At 47.4% G+C, this 22,557-nt stretch overlaps 1 protein-coding gene across 1 annotated transcript in view; it reads right to left on the reverse strand.

Moving 5' to 3' along the window:
* Positions 1-22,557, reverse strand: part of SUZ12 (SUZ12 polycomb repressive complex 2 subunit) — a 628,949-nt gene that overhangs the window by 73,728 nt on the left and 532,664 nt on the right. Inside the window, exon 14 of the mRNA XM_069199996.1 lies at positions 18,428-18,626. Within this exon, the coding sequence (XP_069056097.1) occupies positions 18,428-18,626 (199 nt within the window). The remainder of the gene's footprint in view (positions 1-18,427; positions 18,627-22,557) is intronic.

Genomic DNA, 22,557 nt, shown 5'->3' on the forward strand with positions numbered 1-22,557 from the left:
CTTCATCCAGTTCTCTCGCGGTTGTGGGGGCGTCCACTGGATTTAGGCTGCAGGCATCGTGTTGGCCAGGAGGAGTCGACTCAGGGTGGACACTAGGTCAGAATCGCCTAGGGACCTGTTCTGGACCGGTGGGCCACATGGACACAGGCCATGGGAGCAGAATGGGTAGGACGCGCGGATCCGGGGCAGTTCTGGAGTCCTTTGATGGAGTTTCTTTCTGGACAGGGCTGCTGTCCACAGGAGATCTTAAACCTCTGGGGTGCAGGCAATCCTCTTGAGGCTTTTTTCATTAGTTGCTGGTCCTGCAGGATGTGTCGCTATTTTGTAGCAGGGTCTCAGAAGCTGGAGACAGGCCTGTAGGGCTGCGGCCAAATCAGTTGGTGTCTTCAGCGTTCTCTGCTGGGGGTCAGCTTAGCAGTCGTACTTGAGGACGCCAGGAATCTGATGAGCTAGGTTCAAGGGAGCCCTTGTATCCCGGATTTAGAGATATTACAGGGGTAAGAGGGCAGTAGCCAATGACTACTGTCCTTAAGGGTGACTACATCCTTCCGGTGTCCACTCCCTTTGGCGAGGGGGATACAGACCTAACCCTACTGGTCCCTGCCTTCCAAACCAAGAAGGAGGATTTTACAAGGACGGGGTCACTTCAGCTCTGGACACCTTAGGGGCGGAACCTAGCTCCTTGTTTTTCCAAACTTTTCCACCGGACTTACAGCCAAAAGTGGGGCTTTGACTGGGGGCGGGAATCTCCACGAGCTGGAGTGCCCTGGGGCACTGTAAAAAGAGGCCTGAGCCTTTGACACTCAGCCAGGTGTTACAGTTCCTGTAAGAGGGAGGTGTATAGCACCTCCACCCACTGTAGGCTTTGTTTCTGGCCACAGAGTACAAAGGCTTTCATCCCATGGTCAGTAACTCATCTGTGGCAGACTGGCACAGACCGGTCAGTCCTGCACTAGAACCTTGGCTAAAATATAGGGGCCATCCCTAAGATGCTCTGTGGGTGCATTTTCTAATAAATTCAACACTGGCATCAGTGTGGAATTACTGTGCTGAGAAGTTTGATAACACAATTCCCAGACTCAAATGGAGCCGTGGAGTTTGTAATGTCAAACTCCCAGACCATGTACTTTATATGGCCACACTGCACTTACAATGTTTAAGAATTGACTTAGACACTGTAGGAGCATATTGCTCGTGCAGCTATGCCCTCAACTGTGGTATAGTGCACCCTGCCTTAGGGCTCTATGCCTACTGGAGGGGTGACTTACCTATGCCACAGGCAGTGGCTGGTGTGCATAGCACCCTGAGAGGTGTGTCATGTCGACGTTGTCTATTTCTCCCCACCAACACACAAGCTGCAATGGCAGTGTGCACATGCTTGGTGAGGGGTCCCCCAGGGTGGCATAATACATGCTGCAGTCTTTGGGGACCCTCCCTGTTCAGAGGGCCCTTGGTACAATGGGTACCTTTTACAAGGGACTTAACTGTGTGCCAGAGGGTTGCCAAATGTGGGAAAAATTTTACATTTTTAGGGAAAGAACACTGGTGTTGGAGCCTGGTTAGCAGGATCCCAGCACACACACAGTCAAGTAAGCATCAATATCAGGCAAAACATTGGGGGGCCATGCCAAAAGGGGCACGTTCCTACAATTGCCAACTGGGGGAAGGGATCTGACACTGAGGACCTGTTTAGCAGGGACCCAGTGCACTTTCAGTCGAAATTGCACCAGAAACCAGGCAAAACGTGTTTATGTTGGTGGGAGTGGAAGTGATCATGCCAAAAAAGTAAAGTTCCTACATTTCCCCTCCCAAGCAAAAGGATGAAGCTAAACCTTCCCAGGGGAGTCTTATTCTAAGTGAAAGAACCCGGAAAGTCCACCTGCATTGGCATGGGCAGTGCTAGGTATGTGATCCATTGTAAAGTCCATTTCCAGTACAGAGATCGACCACATTAGAAGTTTGGGGAATTCACCTTTCATTTGCATTAGCCATGTGAAAGGCGTGTGGTCAGTTTGAACTAGGAAGTGAGAACCAAAAAAATATGGTCTCAGCTTCTTCAGGGACCAAACCACATTGAAGGCTTCCCTCTAAATAGCACTCCAATGCTGCTCTTGGAAAGGTAGCCTTCTGCTAATGAAAGCAACAGGTTGTTCATGGCTTTCAATGATTTGGGACAGGACTGCTTTCCCATGTTCAGAGGCATCTGTCTGAACAATAAACTGCTTATTGTAATCTGGAGCTTTTAAAACAGGTGCAGAGCATATAGTTTCTTTCGGGGGGCAAAGGCTTTTTTATTTTTTTATTTTATTTTTACAGTTGATTGTCTAGTTTACCTTTTTGGGCATTTTCTGGATGTGGGTTCTTTGAGGGGTGTCACAATGGTGCCAAAGCCTTTCGCAAATCTGTAATACCCAGTCAAGCTAAGGAATGCCCTGACTCTGCCCTATCTGGCACTTACTTGTCTTGATAGTGAGGACTGCACTTCGCAGAGCCTCAAGGATCTTCCTGACGCAGATCAGGCGATCCTGCCTGGTAGAGCTGAACACAGCAATATCACCTACATATGCTGCACTAAAGTCCTGTAATCCTGCAAGGACTTTGTTCACCAACCTCTGCAAGGTGGCAGGGCATTCTTCAGACCAAAGGACATGACAGTGAACGGATAATGCCCGTCAAGAGTGGCGAATGCAGATCTTTCTTTTGCTCCCGGGGTCCGGAATCTCTGTCAGTACCCTGATGTGAGATTAAAAGTACTCAGATATTTGGCTGCTCCCAATCTGTCAAAGAGTTAATCTGGTCTTAGAATTGGGTGGGTATCAGTCTGGATTACTGCACTGGGACCCCTATAGTCCACATATAACCTCATCTCTTTCTTTCCACTCTTGGAATGAGGTTTGTGGACTAGCACAACTGGGCTGGCCAAGGGGCTCTCTAAGTGCTCAATAACTCCCAATTCCAGCATCTTGCTGACTTCAGCTTTGATGCTCTCCTGGACATGGTCAGATTGTCTGAATATTTTGTTTTTGACAGGTAAACTATGCTCGTGCTCACATCACAGGTACACCATGTTCTGTCAGGGGTCAAGGAGAAGAGATTAGCAAACTGGCACAAGACCTGCATGCAGTCAGTCTGCTGTTGGTCAGAGAGGGTGTCTGAAAAGACTACTCCCTCAACCAAGCCAACTTTAGGATTGCTGGAGAGGAAATATTGGAGAGGCCCCTCTCAATTTCCTGTCCCTCATCTGTGACCATGGTCAGCTCAGCTCTGTCATGGTAGGGTTTACATAGATCACCCTTTCTGGGTTCCTGCAACTGCCAATGTCCATCAGATATGTGACTTTCGCTTTCTTTTTTAGGATGGGGTAGGATCCACTCCACTCCACTTACCGTGGAGGGCCATAGGAGCCACAGGCTCCTGCACCCATACATTCTGCCTAGGTTGGTATAAAACCAGTGCAGTTTTTTGGTCAAACCAGAGCTTCTGGAGGTCTTGGCTGGCCTCAAGGTTTTTACTTTTTTCATTTACTCAGTGTAGGAAAGTAGCATCTTTCTGAGATGGTTACCATCACTTTTTGCCTGGTGTCAGTGTGTTTAGGCTGTAATGCACAGCTATGTAAGTCCCTAGTAGATGGTACTTGGGTACCCAGGGCGCTGGTACACCAGGGGTCCTCCTTGGGCTGCAGCATGTATTGTACCACCCATGGGAGCCCATGCAAACTGTCAGCCTGCATGAAGTGGTGCATGCGCTCTTTCACTGCCGATATTAGGCTTACCTTATATTGTGGTCACTGCACTTAAAGCACTGCAAGTCACCCCTCCAGTAGGCCCCTCAGCACAAGGGCAGGGTGCATTTTCATAAGTGTGAGGATACTTTTGCATGAGTAGGATACCCCTACAAACTGCAGACTCCATTATCTGGGCTTTGTAAGTTTGGGGAAGCCATCTTGAGGTGTCTAGTGGACACTGGTCAACACGAGTGGCCCATCTACATAAGGGCTTATTTGACCCTTGGTATCAAACATGTTAGAATCATGCAATTACTCCTATTCCAGTGCTTGTTGCATGATCCCATGTACTTTCGGGGTTCCTTTGAGGATCCCCCAGTTCTGCTTGTGCACCCTTACGGGGTCTGGCTGCCGGCCCACGCGGCTACTTACTGCAGACAATTCTACTCTCCTGCTGATGAGTCTATCTCAAGCAGGGGAAGGCAGAAAAAAGGATTTGCTGCAAGAAAGAGGTGAGACCACCTCTCCCTTTGAAATAGGTGTCTCTGGGCTGGAGTGGGGTGGCCTTTGAGAGCCACCAGACTGCTTTGAAGGCCACATTTGGTGCCCTCCTTGCATAATCCAGTTTGCACCAGTTCAGGAACCCCCGGTTCCCGCTTTGGGGCAAAACCACACAAAGGACGGGAGTGACCACACCGCTGTCCAGCTCCTCCCCTAAGGAGGTGCATAGAGCTCTGCCAGGCGGCCGGTCAGTTCTGCCATCTTGTAAACAAGATGGGCAGAGGCCCCTGGGAGCATTTGACTGGTTAGGCCTGGTAGATTACATCTCTGACCCCCTCTGATAGGTGGGTCACTACAGAGTGACCAACCCTCCTTTTAGGGTTACTCAAGGGCTCTCCCGAGGGTGGGTCCTCAGCTTTGTCGAGCAAGTCTCTACAAGGAACTCTCTGTAAGACATCTTCTGCTCCTGGCCTCCGGAACCGATGCTGGTCTGCTTCTGGAACTGAAACAAGACTGTATCCAGTTGGGAGGGCTCCCACTACAACGTTGTTTCTCCAGCTCCTGCAAGATTTCTGCAACATCCGTGACTGTGCATCCTCCAGGGTCACAAGGACTCTGCCTGCATCCAAGAAGCAAGAAGGAATCTCCGTTGGAGTGAAGGAGTCACTCCCCTTCATCCACAGGCACCTTAAGATGACAGTCTGGCTGGTGGATACTGCTGTCCCACAGGCAACGGAAAGGATCTGCTCACAGGTGGTTGTTTTGTGGTCCTCTCTAGGTCCCTCTTGTCTTCTGACCAACCTGGGAGGCGGTGAACCCTTGCTACAGCCACTGGAACGGAACCCCTGTGCACCGCATCAGTTGCTCTTGCACAGGCTTCTTGACTCTTCCTCCAGGAGAGATTCAGGCTCCAAGAAGCCCCAGCACACTGCAACTCGATGATCAGCTTCCCCTCTGTAGCTCATGCAACGTGGGACTCCTGTTTTGTTGTGCTTCTGAGGCCTACCAGCGAATCCCTGTGCCTGCTGTCAGTGGGTCACTCATGGGGGCTCGTCAAACTCCAGCTGGCTTTCTGCGCTGCTGAAGGCCTGTCCTGACTCACTGCCAAGGATCGAGTCGCATGGACCTTGTTGGTCCCCAAAAACCTACAATCTTCCTTGCAACAACTATTTGCGTTTGCCAAGGCTAGTTGGTGGCCACGCTGACATTCTCCCCCCCCCCCCCCCCCACGCGCAATCCGGCGACGAACGTGGGACAGCTCGTCGGAGACTCCAAGGATCTCCTGCATTGCCTGGACTCCGTAGCTGGACTTCTTCCTTCACCTTCCTGCTGCCTGGACACTGTCCCCTTCTTTTTCAGGTTCTTCATGTCCAGAATCCACCTTTGGGTTCCACCGGCCTAGTACATGGGTCGCAGCAGCTGGACAACAGAGGCTTCCACTGACTTCAACGTGGGAGTCTGACATTACTTCACCCAATGCACCTGGGCTCCCTGGTGTAGGTACTCCGGTCTTCTAGGTATCCATGGGTGGAGGCCCTAAACCACCTTTGTGCCAACTGGTTTAATTGGGGTCCACTGGAAAGGGTCCTGAAACCATAAAAATCCAACCACCATGTTCCAGTGTTAGCCTATGGGACACCCGGCTCGATAACTTTGGACCCGGGTGCCTGTGGGATTTCTGGTACTTACCTCTGGTAATTTCTTACTCCCCCAGCCCCCAGGATTCTAGCACACTTACCTTGGTTGGGCACCGTGACTCTTATATCACTTTCTTAGTATATGGTTTGGTCCCCCCATAGGGCCCCAAGTGTTTCTATAATATTCCTGTTTGTTTCTAACTGTATATTTTGTGTGTGGATTTCTCCAAGCGGAGATATACCAATGTTAGTATAGCAGTAGTGTTGTAATAAAGAATACTTTATTTTTGGAACACCTGGTGTGATCCTTTCTTGTGGGAGAGTTACTGACTGACTATTGTGGTATTTATTGCAAGTGCTTTACACTCCTAGATAAGATTTAGCTGCTCACCACAGCTACCCCTAGTGAGATTTGGCTATTTGTACACCTAAACACGATCACTAAGGGTTGCCTGGACTCAGTATAGGGTGCCACACCATAAATAGATCCAGCCTCCTACACCAGTGGTCTGCCTTCTTCCACAACTCGAGGAGATAGTGGGCCTAGGTCTACCAGGTACAAGTTTTCTTGAGCACAATTACTCAACTGATGCTCTTTCATCATGAGATTGTAAAACCCTTCATAATCATGCATATTGTTACCTTTTAACCAGCCACCTAGACTTTTCACTGAGAAGACCACAAAATGAGTCTCCCTGAATTGAAATCTGTGCTCCTAAGGAGTCACTCAAAATCCCTCAATCAGGGTAGCCTTCATGAGTTTATATGAGGTTGCATCTGCCTCACTCAGCATGATTCCTTTCCTGGTAAGGATTTCCAAAGGAGAGTTCCCCAGTACTCTTTCTTAAGGTTTCTGGAAACACAGGCCCTCTCCCTCTCTCAGGCTGTCAATCACTTGGCGATGTCATCACCTTCCTCATATTTGGGGCCAATCCCTTTGGGGATTTTAGGGTCATAGTTTTCTACTCTGTCTCTATATCCATACTAAACATGCCCAGGATTGGAGTTATTATGTAGCTGGACATAGGTAGTGACCTACGTCTAGTACACACAAAATGGCGTCCCCACACTCACCAAGTCCAGGAAAATAGAACTGGAGTTCATGGGGGCACCGCTGCTAGTACATGGGTACCCTCACACACAGGTACTTGTAACCCTTCCCTCTGTGCTAGGAGAGCCTACTATAGGGTTAACTTACAGTGACCGGGTGCAGTGACCTGTAGTCATGCACCATTTCATGCAGGCTTGACTGCACTGTTAACATACTATGTCTGATGACCAACAGATATAGCAGGGGCATATCTGCTCATGCAGGTATGCCCCCAAATGTAATATACTGCACCCTTCCTTTAGAGCTGTAAGGCCTGCCAGAGGGGTGATTTACATACATTGCATGCAGTGTGCATGGGTCAAGGCACACAGGCTGTGTGCCATGTCGTATTTTCATTATAGGTCTGCAACAAGACATGCAGCCTGCGAAGGCAGCACTGTGTGCACTTAGTAAGAGGGTCCCTGAGGGTGGGACAATCTATGCCACAGCCCTCAGGGGCCTTCCTTTAGTACCCCATGCCTTAGATACCAGGGGTACCGTTTACTAGGGACTTATAGTGGTAGCTAAAGGTTTGCCAATTGGGAAAAACAACTGTGCAGTTTTAGGAAAAGAGATCTGGCATTGGAGACCTGTTTAGCAAGGACCTAGTGCACTTATAGTCAAAATTGCACCAGAAACCAGGAAAAAAAAATGTGCGTGGTGAGCACCATGTCAAAAGAGGCACTTTCCCACACAGAGTCTACTTTCTCTCTGAAGAGACAGATGCCATCAAAGGGCATGTCCAAAAGGTTAGCTTGGACATCCCCCGATAAGCCAAATGTCCTCAACCAGGCGTGGCACCTCAGGGCCACTGTCTATGCAACCACTCTGCCAGTGAGTTGGTTGTGCCTAGTACACATCTGATAATAAACTTTGCTGTGTCTCTCCCATCAGCAACAGCTTGAGAGAGTACAACCCCAGGCCTCCTCCGGGTGCTGTGGCAGCCCCTGCACAATCATCACACCGTGTGGGATCAACGGCCCAAAAGACATGCAGTTTTTACGGACCGCAATGTCAGGCTTGAGGAAGAAAACATCTTCCCAAGCTGATCTAGCCTCTTGGATTCCCTACCAAGGGGTGCAGAAGGGAACGCGCCCTGGGATGTAGAGGCTTGTCAAGAGAGCTAACCAAGCTCTCAGGGGTGGGGTGTTGAGTCAAGAAAGCTGGGTGAGCTGGAGCAGGTTGATGGCGGGAAATAGTCCTGCTAACACAAGCCGCTATGCTAAGTTTCAATCAGGTTCCCGGCATGACATTGGTAAGGGCTTCAGTAAAGGACAAAAAGTTCAAAGGATTAAGCCCCAGACTGAAGCACCTCTGTCAGGAGGTTAAACCTGACTGTCACCCAAGGCAGCTCGAGGCCCAGTACTTCAGCCGCTCTTCACACCACCGCTCCCTTCTCTGTAGCCATGGTAGGGGGAGAAAGCATTCCAGTGTCAGGGGCAATATCCATACCACTGGCTTCAACCAGGTCCATACATCAGCCCACAGGGTCTTGTAGCTGGTATTCTAGAGGGCTCAGCGACCCCTCCCATTTCTCACTGTACCCCAGTCCATAAGAATATGGGTCAGGATCTGACAAAGGCGGCAAGGCACCTGTCAAAGTCTGAATGTGAGGTGTGTGACGCTGATCCGGCTCTGTGTCAGTAGTGAGGATGGGGTCGACACTGCCCAGATGACAAGAAGTAGATATTGGATCTCCCTTCGACAGGGAGCAGGTCAGAGCTGATGCGACACCAGTCACAATCTCAAACTACATTGAAAATGTTACTGTTAATATTTTCTTGAAGTTCTCCTTTCTCTTGATCCTCCTCTGTGGGAATCCTTTTTAGGAGCAGGCTGTCTTTCAGAGGAAGCATGAAAGGATGACTTCTCCAGTCTTCTCTTCTGTCTGATGCCCTCTCAGTCTTTTAAAGTCATTTTGGATATTTCTTTTTGGCCATCTCACAGCCCTTGACAAATGTGAAGCATGCAGACACACCAAACAGATCTAATGGAGGGCCAGAAACAAATTGTTCCTTCCACAGGAGGGACATTTCTTTAAAAAAATAAGACATTTCTGGGGTGACTATCTGCCAGAAATCAGCAAAAAAATCACTTCAGTATACAGGATGATGTTGGAGACGTCAAGTAAAAATGAAAAGGCAACATTTTGCTATAAATTTTGTGTAAAAAAATAGGTGTGTGAAACCTCACGTGTTCTGAGATCCTACTGAGAGGAGCTAGAAAAACAAACCGACTGAGGCAACTGCCAATATAGTGCATCTCTGGGTAGGAGAAGATCCTTGATTCAAAGACGATGTTTTTTTTTACCTCTCATTTTAGGTCTATCAGGCTGCATTTCTTTCTCATACGTTTTTGCACCTTTATTGCACATGAGATGCTGCAATGCAGACTTGAAATTGCTAATTAGAAGCTTGTTAGTTTACTTCACAGAAACAAAATTAGCCCCCAACAGTCTATGCTGATAATTATGACAGTCTGATGCTGACACCCTCTGTGACATTTTAATAACATCCCTGAAAAGTGCTCCAGGGTCCAGGCGTGCAGCACAGAATTATTCTAGAGTTTACGATCAATGTACATTCTACAATGCAGAAACGTGACTGATATTTTTTGACATGTTGATAGAATTAAATACAGTAAATCACAAGGTTCTTATTCAGACTTTAAAGTACGTCATGGGTGTCACAGGTAAGGTACTTGAGTGGTTTACATTACATCCTATGCATCCAATCGCTTCAAAATGGTTAGGATTGACAAATCTTTTTTTAAGCAGGATAACAAAAAGTTCAATACGAATTTGTACTTGTACCTACCCTATGTAACATATCTAGAACACTGGAATATCATTATGAAAATGATAGAGACACCCAGACCTAACCTGAAGGTTTCCTTTGTGATGAACCTGAAGATATTTCAGTCTTGAGTGACTACCCAACACCTCAAATTCAAGCCTAACAAAACTTAGTTGTTCATTATTTCACCTCAAACAGTGGCTACCTAAATTCAAAACTGGCTACATTCCACCAGTCTTCCACATTGCACCCACACCATCATTGAAAACTCCAAGTGCTTGGACTTCAATCTTGATAATCTCTGCAATGTACAGAAACACATTAATAATGTTTCAAGAATGCAAGTCACCAACTACAATTTGTACATGGTGTCAATCGTTTTCTACCAGAAAGGATCCTTAAAGGAGTAGTCCAATACCTGCTTCTTAGCAGGCTTGACTATGGAAATGCAATCCTCTATGACATTTTCAAAACTTCTCACCCTTCTTAAAGACAGCATATATGTAGCAGCTTACTGCATAGGTAAACTGACTACTTCTATCACATCATTCCTGTACTCTTTTCCTTGAGCTGGCTACCTGTTGGGCCCAGATCATGTTTTAGGCTTGGATGTCTTGCCCAGAAGCTCCTACACTCAGACTATTCTCACTATCTTTTCAAAAGACGGAAAATCTTTGGAGGTTCTCATCAATTACGCCTTGCTGAGTCTCTAGAATTTGAAACCCCTTTTTTTCACAACAAAAATCACAGCCTTAACCAATTATTTTCCAACTGTATACCCAAAGTGTGAAACCCCATTTCACCTTTGACCCTGCTACTGCAGGTAGGTCGCTCCCCGCTTTGCCCTCCGCGCCGCCACCTCTCTCACCGTTTTCCACTTTGCCTTTCCCGCCGCTGCGTCCCCTGCAGCCCCTCCCGCCTCCCCGCTCCTTCTCTCACCGTTTCCACTTGCCTTTCCCGCCGCTGCGTCCCCTGCGGCCCCTCCCGCCTCCCCCTCCATATCTCACCGTTTCCACTTGCCTTTCCCGCTGCTGCGTCCCCTGCGGCCCCTCTCCCCAGCCCTCCAATAGGACAAGCCCTCCCGCCACCCAGCTGCCACTCCAACCCTCCCCTCCTCTTATGGCAGCCGCGCCGTTGGCGCGCCAAAGGCAAGCCCGTCTACGCCTGTCCGTGCCTGTACCGCGCCCAGCGCCACCCCCCCCGGTCTGCAAGACCCCTGCACCTCCAGACGCCGCTACACGGCCAACCAACTCAACGCCCTCAATCCCGGCCGCATCACAGCATGCTCCAAGCCCTCACCAAGGAACACCCACAGACCCTTCGCATGCCGGTCTTGCAGATTCACCTGCGACAGAACAACGAAACCAACAAAGACCAAAACGAACCACCTCCACTGCATACTCCTCAACACCCGCTCCGCACGCCATCGAGCTCTGGGACCTGCTCAACTCCACTGCCCCAGATGTAGCCTTCCTGTCCGAAACCTGGTGGAACGACTCCTCGGCACCCGACATCGCAATAGCCATCCCGGATGGCTACAAGATCATCCGTAGGGACCGCAACAACAGAATCAGGGGAGGCATAGCCATCGCCCACAATTCCTCCCTCAAGGTCGACACCCACACTGACGACTCCCTCAAGACCGCCGAACATCTACACTTCCGCATCCACACCGACCCCAACACCACTCTCAGAGGAACGCTCATCTACAGACCCCCCCCCCGGACCACGAGCACCATTCAGCTAATCCCTCGCCGACCTCACCAGCACCCACCTCAACGGATTACATCCTCCTTGGACACCTAAATTTCCACCTGGAGAACAACAACGACACCAACTCCACTACTCTGATCGACAACCTCACCAACCACGGCCTCAGACAACTCGTCAACACACCAACCCACACCGCCGGCCACACGCTTGATCCCATCTTCTCCTCAAGCGCCCACGTCACCTTCAACCATACCACCGTACTCCACTGGACTGACCACCACTGCATCCACTTCACCTACAAGAAACATACCGAGCACCATCGCTCCCAACAACCACCCCGCCGATGCTGGAGCAGCTTACCAACGCCCTCGCCCAGAACCCACCCCCCGACTCCACCGACCCAGACACCGCTGCCCACAACCTCACCCTGTGGATCAACGACTGCGCCAACACCCTGGCGCCACTCAAAAAACCCACCGACAACCAAGCCAGAAGAAAAGCCACTTGGTTCACCGACAAGCTCCTAAAATCCAAACGCGACTGCCGGAAGCTAAAAAAGGAATGGCTCCTCAAACACACACCTGACAGCCTCACAAGCCCACAAGGACGTCACCCGCAAGCACCACCAACTCATCAGACAAGCCAAGCGATCCCACTTTAAAGACCGCCTGGACAACAACGCACACGACAGCAAAGGGCTCTTCAGCATCGTGAAAGAACTCTCCAACCCCAGCGCCAACGACATCCCTCCATCCCAAGAACTCTGCAACGCACTGTCCACCTTCTTCCACCGGAAGATCAGCGACATCCACGACAGCTTCGACACCACTCCCACGCCAGACCCCACCCCCGAACACTCCACATGTGCAAACCTCCTGACCTCCTGGACCAACGTGAACGACGCAGACACGCAAGATCATGAACTCCATCCACTCAGGATCTCCATCAGACCCCTGCCCCCACCACGTATACAACAAAGCAGACTCCGCCATCGCCCCCCAACTACGGAAGGTCATCAACATCTCCTTCGAAACAGCGACATTCCCTGAAAAATGGAAACATGCCGAAATCCGCACCCTCCTCAAGAAGCCCAAAGCAGACCCCAACGACCTCAAGAACTTCCGACCCATCTCCCTGCTCCCTTTCCCAGCAAAGGTGATTGAAAAAATCATCAACACACAACTAACCAGCCACCTCGAAGACAACTGCATCCTAGACCCCTCCCAGTCCGGTTTCAGATGAAACCACAGCACCGAAACCGCCCTTCTCGCCGCCACAGACGACGACAGACGCCAAATGGACAACGGTGAAACATCAGCCCTCATCCTCCTGGACCTATCTGCCTCCTTCGACACAGTCTGCCACCGCATCCTGAAATCACACCTCCATGAAACCGGAATTCAAGGAAAAGCCCTCGACTGGATCGTCTCATTCCTCTCCGGCAGAACCCAGAGAGTCCCCCTCCCCCCCTTCCGCTCCGAAGCCACCGACATCATCTGCGGCATCCCCCAAGGCTTATCCCTCAGCCCGACGCTGTTCAACATCTACATGGCCCCCCTCGCACAAGTGGCCCGACAACACAACCTCAACATTCTCACCTACGCCGACGACACCCAGCTCATCCTCTCACTCACCAAAGACCCACGCACCGCCAAAACCAACCTCCACAAGGGAATGATATCCATCGCCGAATGGATGAGAAACAGCCGTCTGAAACTGAACTCGGACAAGACGGAGGTCCTCCTCCTCGGGCCCACCCCCTCCGCCTGGGACGAATCCTGGTGGCCCACCGCACTAGGAACCCCACCGACACTGCTCGCAACCTGGGCTCCATCCTTGACTCCTCCCTCACCTTGTCTTAACAGGTCAACGCAGTCTCCTCCTCCTGCTACAACACACTCTGCATGCTCTGCAGAATCTACAAGTGGATCCCGACAGTAACAAGGAGGACAGTAACATGCCCTCGTCAGCAGCAGGCTGGACTACGGCAACGCACTCTACACAGGCATCGCAGCAAAAGACCTACTACGCCTCCAACGCATCCAAAACGCCTCCACCCGGCTGATCCTCAACGTACCGCACCACAGCCACATCGCCCACCACCTGAGAAACCTTCACTGGCTCCCCGTGGACAAAAGGATCACTTTCAAGCTTCTTACCCATGCTCACAAAGCGCTCCACGACACCGGACCAGCCTACATAAACAAAAGACTCCCCCACCTGTCAGCTCCGCTCCACTAACCTCGCGGTCGTCCTCCGCATCCGATGAAAGACCTCCGGCGGCAGATCCTTCTCATACCTTGCCACCAAAACCTGTAACAACCTCCCCACCGCCCTGCGACAGACTCAAGACCTACTCACCTTCAGAAGACTCCTCAAGACCTGGCTCTTCGACCAGTAACAACAAGACCCCCCCCCCCTTTGAAACCCTCACGGGTACGTAGTGCGCTTTATAAATCCTATGATTGATTGATTGACCTGTGATACGAACTAGAGATATAACTATGTGCATTTATGAACTAGCTTGTTTATACTGGTGCACATATTTGTTAATATCACACTTTGAGGGTCATTATGAACATGGCAGTAAACACCGACGTGTTCATGCTGGCGGTCTTTCCACAGGCCCCTCTGAGACCCACCAGCTGTATAAAGAACATTCTGCTGGGCTGGCGGGCGGAAACATTGTTTCCACCCGCCGGCCCAGCAGAATGCAGGGCCGGGACCTTGACGACGGCTCCACATGGAGCCACAGTCAATGCCGCTGTGCGACAGGTGCAGCAGCACCAGTCGCGCAGATCACTGCCCGATTTACCTGCGCGACAGGGCACTGCACAGAGGCCCCTGCACTGCCCATGGCAAGTGCATGGGCAGTGCGGGGCCCCCAGAGCACCCCTCCGCCAGCCTTTCCCTGGTGGGAGAACCCGTCATGGAAAGGCTGGGAGAATCAGGGTACATTATTTGGAGTAATCCGCCATCGTCAGGCTGCCTGTCGGCAGTAGCCTGGCAGTGGCGGAGGGCCACCACAAGTAGCCCTCCCTGTGTTCATTATATGGCGGTTCAGACCGCCATGCCGATGGTGGTCTTTTCCACCGTCGCCGGCATGGCGGTCTGAACCACCAAGTTCATAATGAGGGCCTTAATTCCAAGAGTCATTTTAGTCTATCCTTAAAAGATTTTCTCTTTTACTTATGTTCTAGTGCTGGTTATTTTCAGAAACTCTGCAATGTGTTCTATGTACAGCTCTCAGTTTCACTTGGGCCTCATAAGTGATAAGATACAAAAAACGAAATCAATAAATACAGTAAATGGGACTGAAAAGACACAGCCGGTGACTAGAAAGATCACACCTAAATTTAAGTCCCTACACAGAACAATTAAGGGCATGGATGGGAACAAATACAACAGAAGAGTGCAAAGTGAGGTAAAGGGAAAGCGCAAAATCTCAGATCGTCATAAAAGGTGAGCATTGAAGGGGTTTGTCCGAGACTGGCACCAGAAAGAAAAAAAAAAACTTGCTAACATAATTCTGGGCAGTTAGGATGGTACAAGTTGCCTCTGGTGGCAGGCAGAAGGCCTTTAGTTAACAGTGCTGTATCTCCACATGTGAAAACGAAGCCGTGAAGGACTGAGGTGGAGAACTAGACCATCTGCTCCAAAAGCAGAAATAGTCTTCTGACAGGCAGGGAAGAGGGGTCTGAATGTTGAATTCCAACAAATCATTAAACCAAATCCTTCTCGATCAATCAAGGGCAAAAAATAACAGTTGTTCTTGATCTTCTCCCACCATTGTCACGATCTTAGAAAGCACAGGAATTATAAGGAAGACATCACACAGGATATGATGTGGTGGGAAGTGCAGAACAAAGGACACTTCAGCTCAAAGCTGTGGCAAAAAGGTCTACGCAAAGACATCCCAATCTGAAGATCATGTTTGTGACTTAGAGATGGCTGTTTAAGGCTTCATGTCTGGAGTGCCCGTCACCTAGTCTTCAACTGAGAAAATGCTCTATTGGAGAGCTCACTGTAGCAAGTGCAAGGCTTTCTGGCAGTGGGCCCAATAACCCAGAGCTCCAAGTTGGTTTAAGTGGTTGAAAAGAACTTGCACAACACACTTCAAGTAGGCATCATGCCATCAGAGATCGAGTTAAGGCTCTCAGCTCTAGCTCATGTGTTGGTCATAAACTGAGACTATGTGTCTATCACAGTGACCTGTGACTGTAGATGACTGAAAGGAGAAACCACAGTGAACATGGAGAAGCACATCCACCAACTGAGGTCTGGGATGACAGAAGGAAAAAAATCTAAACATTAGCAGAGACTCTCCTGCTGCTTAAGCCACTACCTCCTGATACACCACTAAAAGGGACCTCACCTATGACTTCAGGTGCAGTAGTAACTAGAAACTCAATGCTACGAGGTTAAACAAGCAAAGGTCCTGCAGAACCAGATTCAGGCCCTTGAATCAGATTCTGAATATGACATTTTCTGAGGTGGAGGAAAAGCTCTCATGCAGTTTTTGTTCAGGGTTGTTTCAATGAACTAGGGGAAGAGGTGGGACTTTTGGTCGTTGATGAAGATTATGTAGGGAAGCAGTGTCAGAGTGCTCCAAATGGTCCATGACCAGTGGAGGTGACCACGGCCCTACTAGCCATGATTCCGAACCTCTCTCTCAAGAGAGGGAGCGCTACCATGACCCAAACTAGCACTTTGGACTTATGATTGACCTCGGAAGATCTCATCAAATGCCATAACTGCAAATTGTTAGTGATGGCATCCCATTATGAAACTCAGGTAATGACTGGGAGATAGAACTGGTAGGTCCAGAGCTGAGAGGGTTCCAGTGCATGGAAAAGCTGCAATAGTGTCATTATTGTTGGCGGTTCTGCTTAGCTGCAGATATCAGTCTCAACAAGCACATGTCATGACTATTTTTGAACCACACTAGGGAATATACTGCATTTTCCTTGACCAGACGCTTACCCTAGAAAGGCATATCCATTAATGCTGACTGGACATCTTGTGAAATGCCTGTGGACCTTATCCAGGTGTCAGCGGGAGCAGGATAACTCCTATCACTGTGCATCAAGCCAATGAAATGGTAAAATCCAGATTGCACTTCAGAATCCAGTTGAAGCTCCCAATCTGGCACCCAGCAAATAAGAGAAAGGCTACTTTGTGTGGTCGAAAAGGAAAGCTTTAAAATACCCAAAAAGCATAGGCATTCTATAGAGTTCGAGAGTGTCCCTTTACAAAGATATCCCAAGGGCACTAGCACTCTGCAGGTATAGATAAAAACTAACATTAGTGATGAGGTTGTTAGCCATCAAACTGCCTTCCAGTGAGCACCTATAATTCATAGTGGGTATATCTAAGACATTAGAATCCGATTTAAATAGTTTCTCTAGCCAGGCAAACCTTGGGGTTTGCACCTTGGTAAGTAAGGGCTTCCTCAGAATCAGTGCCAGAGCTAGAAATTGAGGCAGAGCAGAGAAGTGTATTGCCTAGGTTAGACCCATCGAAAACACTTGACCCACAGAATTAGGCCCATCCTTGCTGAGTGGCTCAGTGGGCTGTCTTCATCTTTTTCAGACAATAAGGGAAAACAGACGTCTGGGAACAGCGTTTCTGTCTTTCTTTGAGGAAAACGACGACATCTCCGTCACAAGGCATTTCTATCTCTTGCAAGAACAATTCTTTGGATATTACTCCCTTTTAGTAGACCTTCTACAATGAGGGGAGACTTAGGAGTTTCCTACCTAACAGCCCTTGCCAAGAATAACTTGGCTTCCTTCTCCCACAGGATCTCAAGGTGCACTAACTAGCAACTGTCACAGGTAGACTGTTTGCGGTCCAATCACTGACATTACATGCTGATATCCTATTTTGATGATGGCAACTTCATGCGACACCACTGACAGGGGTAAAACTAGGCAACCTTAGGAGGTGACTGCTCACTGTTAAATCTGCTGAGGAATTTTGTCAGTTAAGATTGATTGACATCTAGGAGATGTGAAAAAAATATCAGGAACTGACACCATATCCCCCCTCATCGTATTTTAAGAACTTTAGTTCTGGAGCTTACACATGCTCTCTCTTATGCACTAACTTTGAGGGGTGCTTGGTAGGGTACATCCCCCAACGAGAGTGCATTCCCTCAAGAGGAGACAATAATCTTCTTTTCATGGAACTACAGGGCCAGGCTCCTTTCCATCAGATTGGAAAATGTCAGTGAGCAGCATTCTAAGTTAGGTAGACAATATATGCTGTGTTACTGCAAGTCACTGGATTAGACCTTCCTTTACCCACAGGGAGAGTAGGGCTTGAGAGCTCTCTTCTCAACCCTGCCATGGCAAACACTTAGAGAGTCTGCCCTGGACTGAAAAAAAAGACAAAATCTCCTAGACCACTCTCAATTCAGTGAACTGGCTGTAGTTCAGGGAAGGTGAAGATGACGCTAAAATTAGGTTATTGGAAAGCAAAACACTCTTTCTGGAGAACTCGATCACACAACATGCAACTGAAAGATGAGCTATAGTGGCTTCCAGTTAGACTGAGAAGCGCAGATATCTACTATGGGTTTCTAAACAAGTGCTTTTGGGCCTATGCCCATTTTAACACTTTATTGGTATCTTAAAATTACTGGGGATTCTCATTGTGATGAAAGGCAATGATTCAAGTGTGTGAATGTATGAGATCTCCTAATGATTGAGATCTGGAGCTACAGATAACCAATTACTTTCATCGTATCCTGAAAACCTCGGGTGGGAAAACCCTCTTGCACCATAAGCATCATTATTATGCTTTAGAAATACATCATTATCCTCCTTCAGGTATATAAAAGAAAACCCTCTTGCACCATACGCATCATTATTATGCTTTAGAAATACATCATTATTATCCTTCAGGTATATAAAAGATTGTAGTACTTCATTTTCTTATCAAAACAAAGGTACTTTATAATTACAGTAATCGTTTTCTCTCTCAGCCACTCAGGATCCTTTTCATCTTCACTGTCCACTTCCATTTCTTGTGGCCTAAGAGGGAGGCAAGTGTCGCTATGAAAGTACAATCGATTGTGACCACTACTGTAAGTCCGCTGCTGCTCCACTTCACCATCTTCCGACTCCAGAAATTCTGTCATGCTGGCTTTAGTGCGTTTTGGTCTATAAATCAAAGAAGAAAATACCAGATTTACTTCCATCATTTACAGTGTTAAGGGAGCCGCACTGAAAATACGGAGTACTTTTTGTTAAGACAGCAGCCATAAAGAGCATTTGAAACTTTTTTCCAGGAAAAAAAAAAAAAAACTTACGATGACATTGCTAGTGTCATGCAGGTTTTGTGACTTTCTATTTTAGTTACTTAAAAAAGTACATGGACAAGTGGTTTATTTTTCATTTTTGTTATTCCACATTTATCCGCTGATCAGAATATGAACAACATGTGACAATCCATCCGGTGAGAGACGCTTCGGAATTATGTTATCCAATATAGGGTGGGTTGAAAGCTACAAAGAGCTGCTTTATCTTCCTATAGGTGGGGCCAATGCAGCACATAAGCACTCCTAGCATCTATAGACTGTAAGGTCCCTTCCACAAATGACAGAGGTTGGGGGGTAGTGAGGATTGGGTTGTGACAAACCAATAGTTTGGCTGATAAGAAAAGGAGAATCTACCTCAGGAGAGAAGGATGTGTTGTAAGGACAACCCGATTTATGTACACTTGAATAAATGGCTCCACTACAGCTACACTAAGCAATTCACTAACTCTATGGAGAGAAGTGATTGTGTGGTAAAGTATGACAGGGCCCACGTAGAGGCTCACGTTTTAAATGGCATATTTTAAATTAAACTTTCTTTCGGATGGTGATTTTTCACTCATGTGATAATGTACTGAGAAAACACTGTACATGAAGCCTATTCCTTGTAAGCGTTACTGCCATATAGTTTGCCCAAGACTCAGCACACAGAATGTAATTACCTCATATTATGACCGTCGGTTAGAGACAGCTCCTTGCTTGCAGACTTATCATAGCATCAGCTCTACACCTATGCCAGTGTGATCTGAATGTTGCCTTTATTATAAAAACTGCCTCTGTGTTACACTCAGCAGAGGAGCATTTCTGCTGGGATTATCATTGACCTTGTGCACTGTGATTGAGATGTAGCCATGCTGACTCTGAGCTCCATCCTGCAAGGGACAATAGTCTGCACTACACAACACTGGCTTGCTGGCTTCCTAGGACATTTTTCTAGGTTATGAGGGTTTCGGGAGTTTGGCCATCCCAGCTGATCTAACAGAGGGTACTCTCACTATGCTCTTCATAGCGTAGGTAGTAACAGATAGGCGTGTACCAACACAGTAACATTTATCATGTTTGAACTGATTATCTTTTTCACAATTTTTGTAATGCTGGTTACCATGCTTTGTCTTATCTGCCTAATAATCGCAGCTCATGCTTTTTATACAAGAACACCATTGCTGCAAAAAACGTTTGAAAATGTATCTTTCTTGTGTCTCTTCTTGGTTACGCAGAGTGACAATGAAAGTGTAGATCTGTTTACACAATTTCCTTGGGAATCCGAGTAGTTATGCTCGAGGTTGCAAATACCATCTGGTATTGTGGTAAGATTAGGGGTTCAGATGGGGCACTGTGAGCTAGCTAGGAATTGTGTCAACACTATAGGAGGACTAAGTTACTATAACCTGAAGTTTATGCTTACCTTATACACAGTCCTACTTAATTTGTAGCAACCAGATAACATGGCGCCACCAACGTTCTAGGTCAGGTACCTGTTTAATGAGCCTCCTGTGTAGTAGTTACGTGTGCCCAAGGTTCATCCTTTTCACCTTTATATGGAGATGTCCATGGTATTAGGAATTTATTCTCCTCAGCTTAATAGGCAACCCCTATTTTAGTCTAATGGCTGTTCAAGTGTGAACCTTTAAAAGGATCACCTCACTATAGTATTCCCTCTGTGACTCCTATTCTTTAAAACAAAAAACACAATTTTGGGTTAATGGTAGACATGCTGTTACAGCACATCTAGTGGCACAGGGACTCCCTCTACAGGGTGGAGATATTACCTTAAAGGTATAGGCCCACAAAGTATATAAATGTTAAGTTTTTTTATTCATGGGTCAATTTTCCTGCAGTAGGCGCAAATACATTAACATTTCAAACATACCATTAGGGTGCAGCACCTAACCAATAAAGACCTTATGAACAGTTAGAAATACCATTAACATATTGGGAACATCACAATTAGTTCCAAGGCGCCCTTCCACATGCAGTGCAATATGCAAGACTGGGTCCCCTCAGCAATGATGGGGAGACTTGGCCAGTTCTAGCTATACACCATATCCACATTCGACACCATTAAATGCTGGTGAACTCAGTACCCTGTTTGACTACATAGACGTTTAATGCAGTTTGTTATGCGTACAACACCAACTACCCTAACAAAGGCTACTTCAAGCTGTGCAGCCAGATAGCTGTGCCTGAAATTAGTCCTGTCACTCAACATAATTATGGGTATAGTTCCCAACAGACGGTAGGAGATTTCATTCTGGATTGCACCAAAAAAAAAAAAAAAACAGCTTGAAGATGTGTTTCCCCATACGGGACCCCAAGATAAACACAGAATTATCTCAATGTGCCTAAAACTTGGTATGGTTCCTCTTACTGAAGATTGTGCCACCTGGGTCACCATCTTTGGTGCCATATATACCATAACACATGGTACACCATTAATAGCTGTTTTGTGTGAGGTGCTAAAACAGATTCTGAATGAGTACTGCTCCTGCCCTGGATTTAGGGATGAAATGAACTGCAAATTTCGCCACAGTTTCCTCATTAATACTAAGTGATATTAAAGGGGAGGTGCAGCGCGGGCAGTACGCTAACGCCCTGCACATGTTCCTGCTGAGGACCAAGAGCACAAACTGACAAAAATTGAGGACACCTATACATCTGTAGGTCTAGTTAATTTGTGATCCAGGCCTAAGAACCTGCAACATAAAGGCTAACCTGAAACTGGCAGTTCCAAACAGACACCGGAGTATTCTAAAAAATGCTGGGAGAAACCAGAAAAATAAAGATAAAACAAAAACATGGAGTGGCTTCCCGCAAACGGAGCCCAAGGAAAATAGTTATAATTTATATAACAGTGATACACTTAAACAGACCGATAGGTATTAGAATACTGATGCACATTCATCTAGTTCATTTCAGGACTCGCCAGACAAACGCTCAGAGAGGACGATGACATGAAGAGAAGGTGGAACCGAAAAACAGACTCTCAACGCTCATTTGACATCATAAAAATGGAAGACCAACTTCCACAACAAAAACACCAGTTAAAAAACAAGAAAATGGCAGGTATTATAGCTAAATATGCCACATACATTGAGAACACTCCTTCAGAGCAAGACACATCAGGTATTGACATTGCTAGACAGCGTAGCAGAGGTTACAATAGTTTGTCAGAATCTTCTAGAGTTTCTGGTTACAAGAGCAACTAGTAAATTTGATCATGTTAAAACACCAGATCAGTGAGTGAGCCCACTCAAAAGACTTTATGAATTGCACATTCAAACTGAGGGTGACATACCACATACTATCAAGGTAATTTTCAGAAACAAATTAACATATACCTATGAAATTCTCTTGGCTGAGGTAGACTGGCCACCTGAGTGTTAGAAACGTCCCACAAGGGAGAAAAGATATCTTTCTTCTCTGTTCTTCCCTGAAGCAGTTAAACAACAGTATGCTGAAGGCTGGTCTCTTGCACAAGCTCTGGCACTATACCGCAAGCATGCAGGATGGGATAAGGGTTCCCCTCACCAAGCTCTAGTCCACAAGTGCAACTACAATATCTAATTAAACCTGAAGAAAAAGCTCATCTGAGGGAACTTATATCACAACCAGAGTAACTGAACCCTGCATGTCTCCTATGAATAATCCTTTTGTGTAATGAATCCAAATCATTTCTATCACAAAGTCTAAGACTACAGACACTTAGAGTCACACATCTTAGCAATTCAAAATTCACTAAGTACAGTTTAATGAAGAATATAGTCCATAAAAATACA

This window comes from Pleurodeles waltl, chromosome 7, assembly GCF_031143425.1.
Source record: "Pleurodeles waltl isolate 20211129_DDA chromosome 7, aPleWal1.hap1.20221129, whole genome shotgun sequence".
NCBI classification, from domain to species: domain Eukaryota; kingdom Metazoa; phylum Chordata; class Amphibia; order Caudata; family Salamandridae; genus Pleurodeles; species Pleurodeles waltl.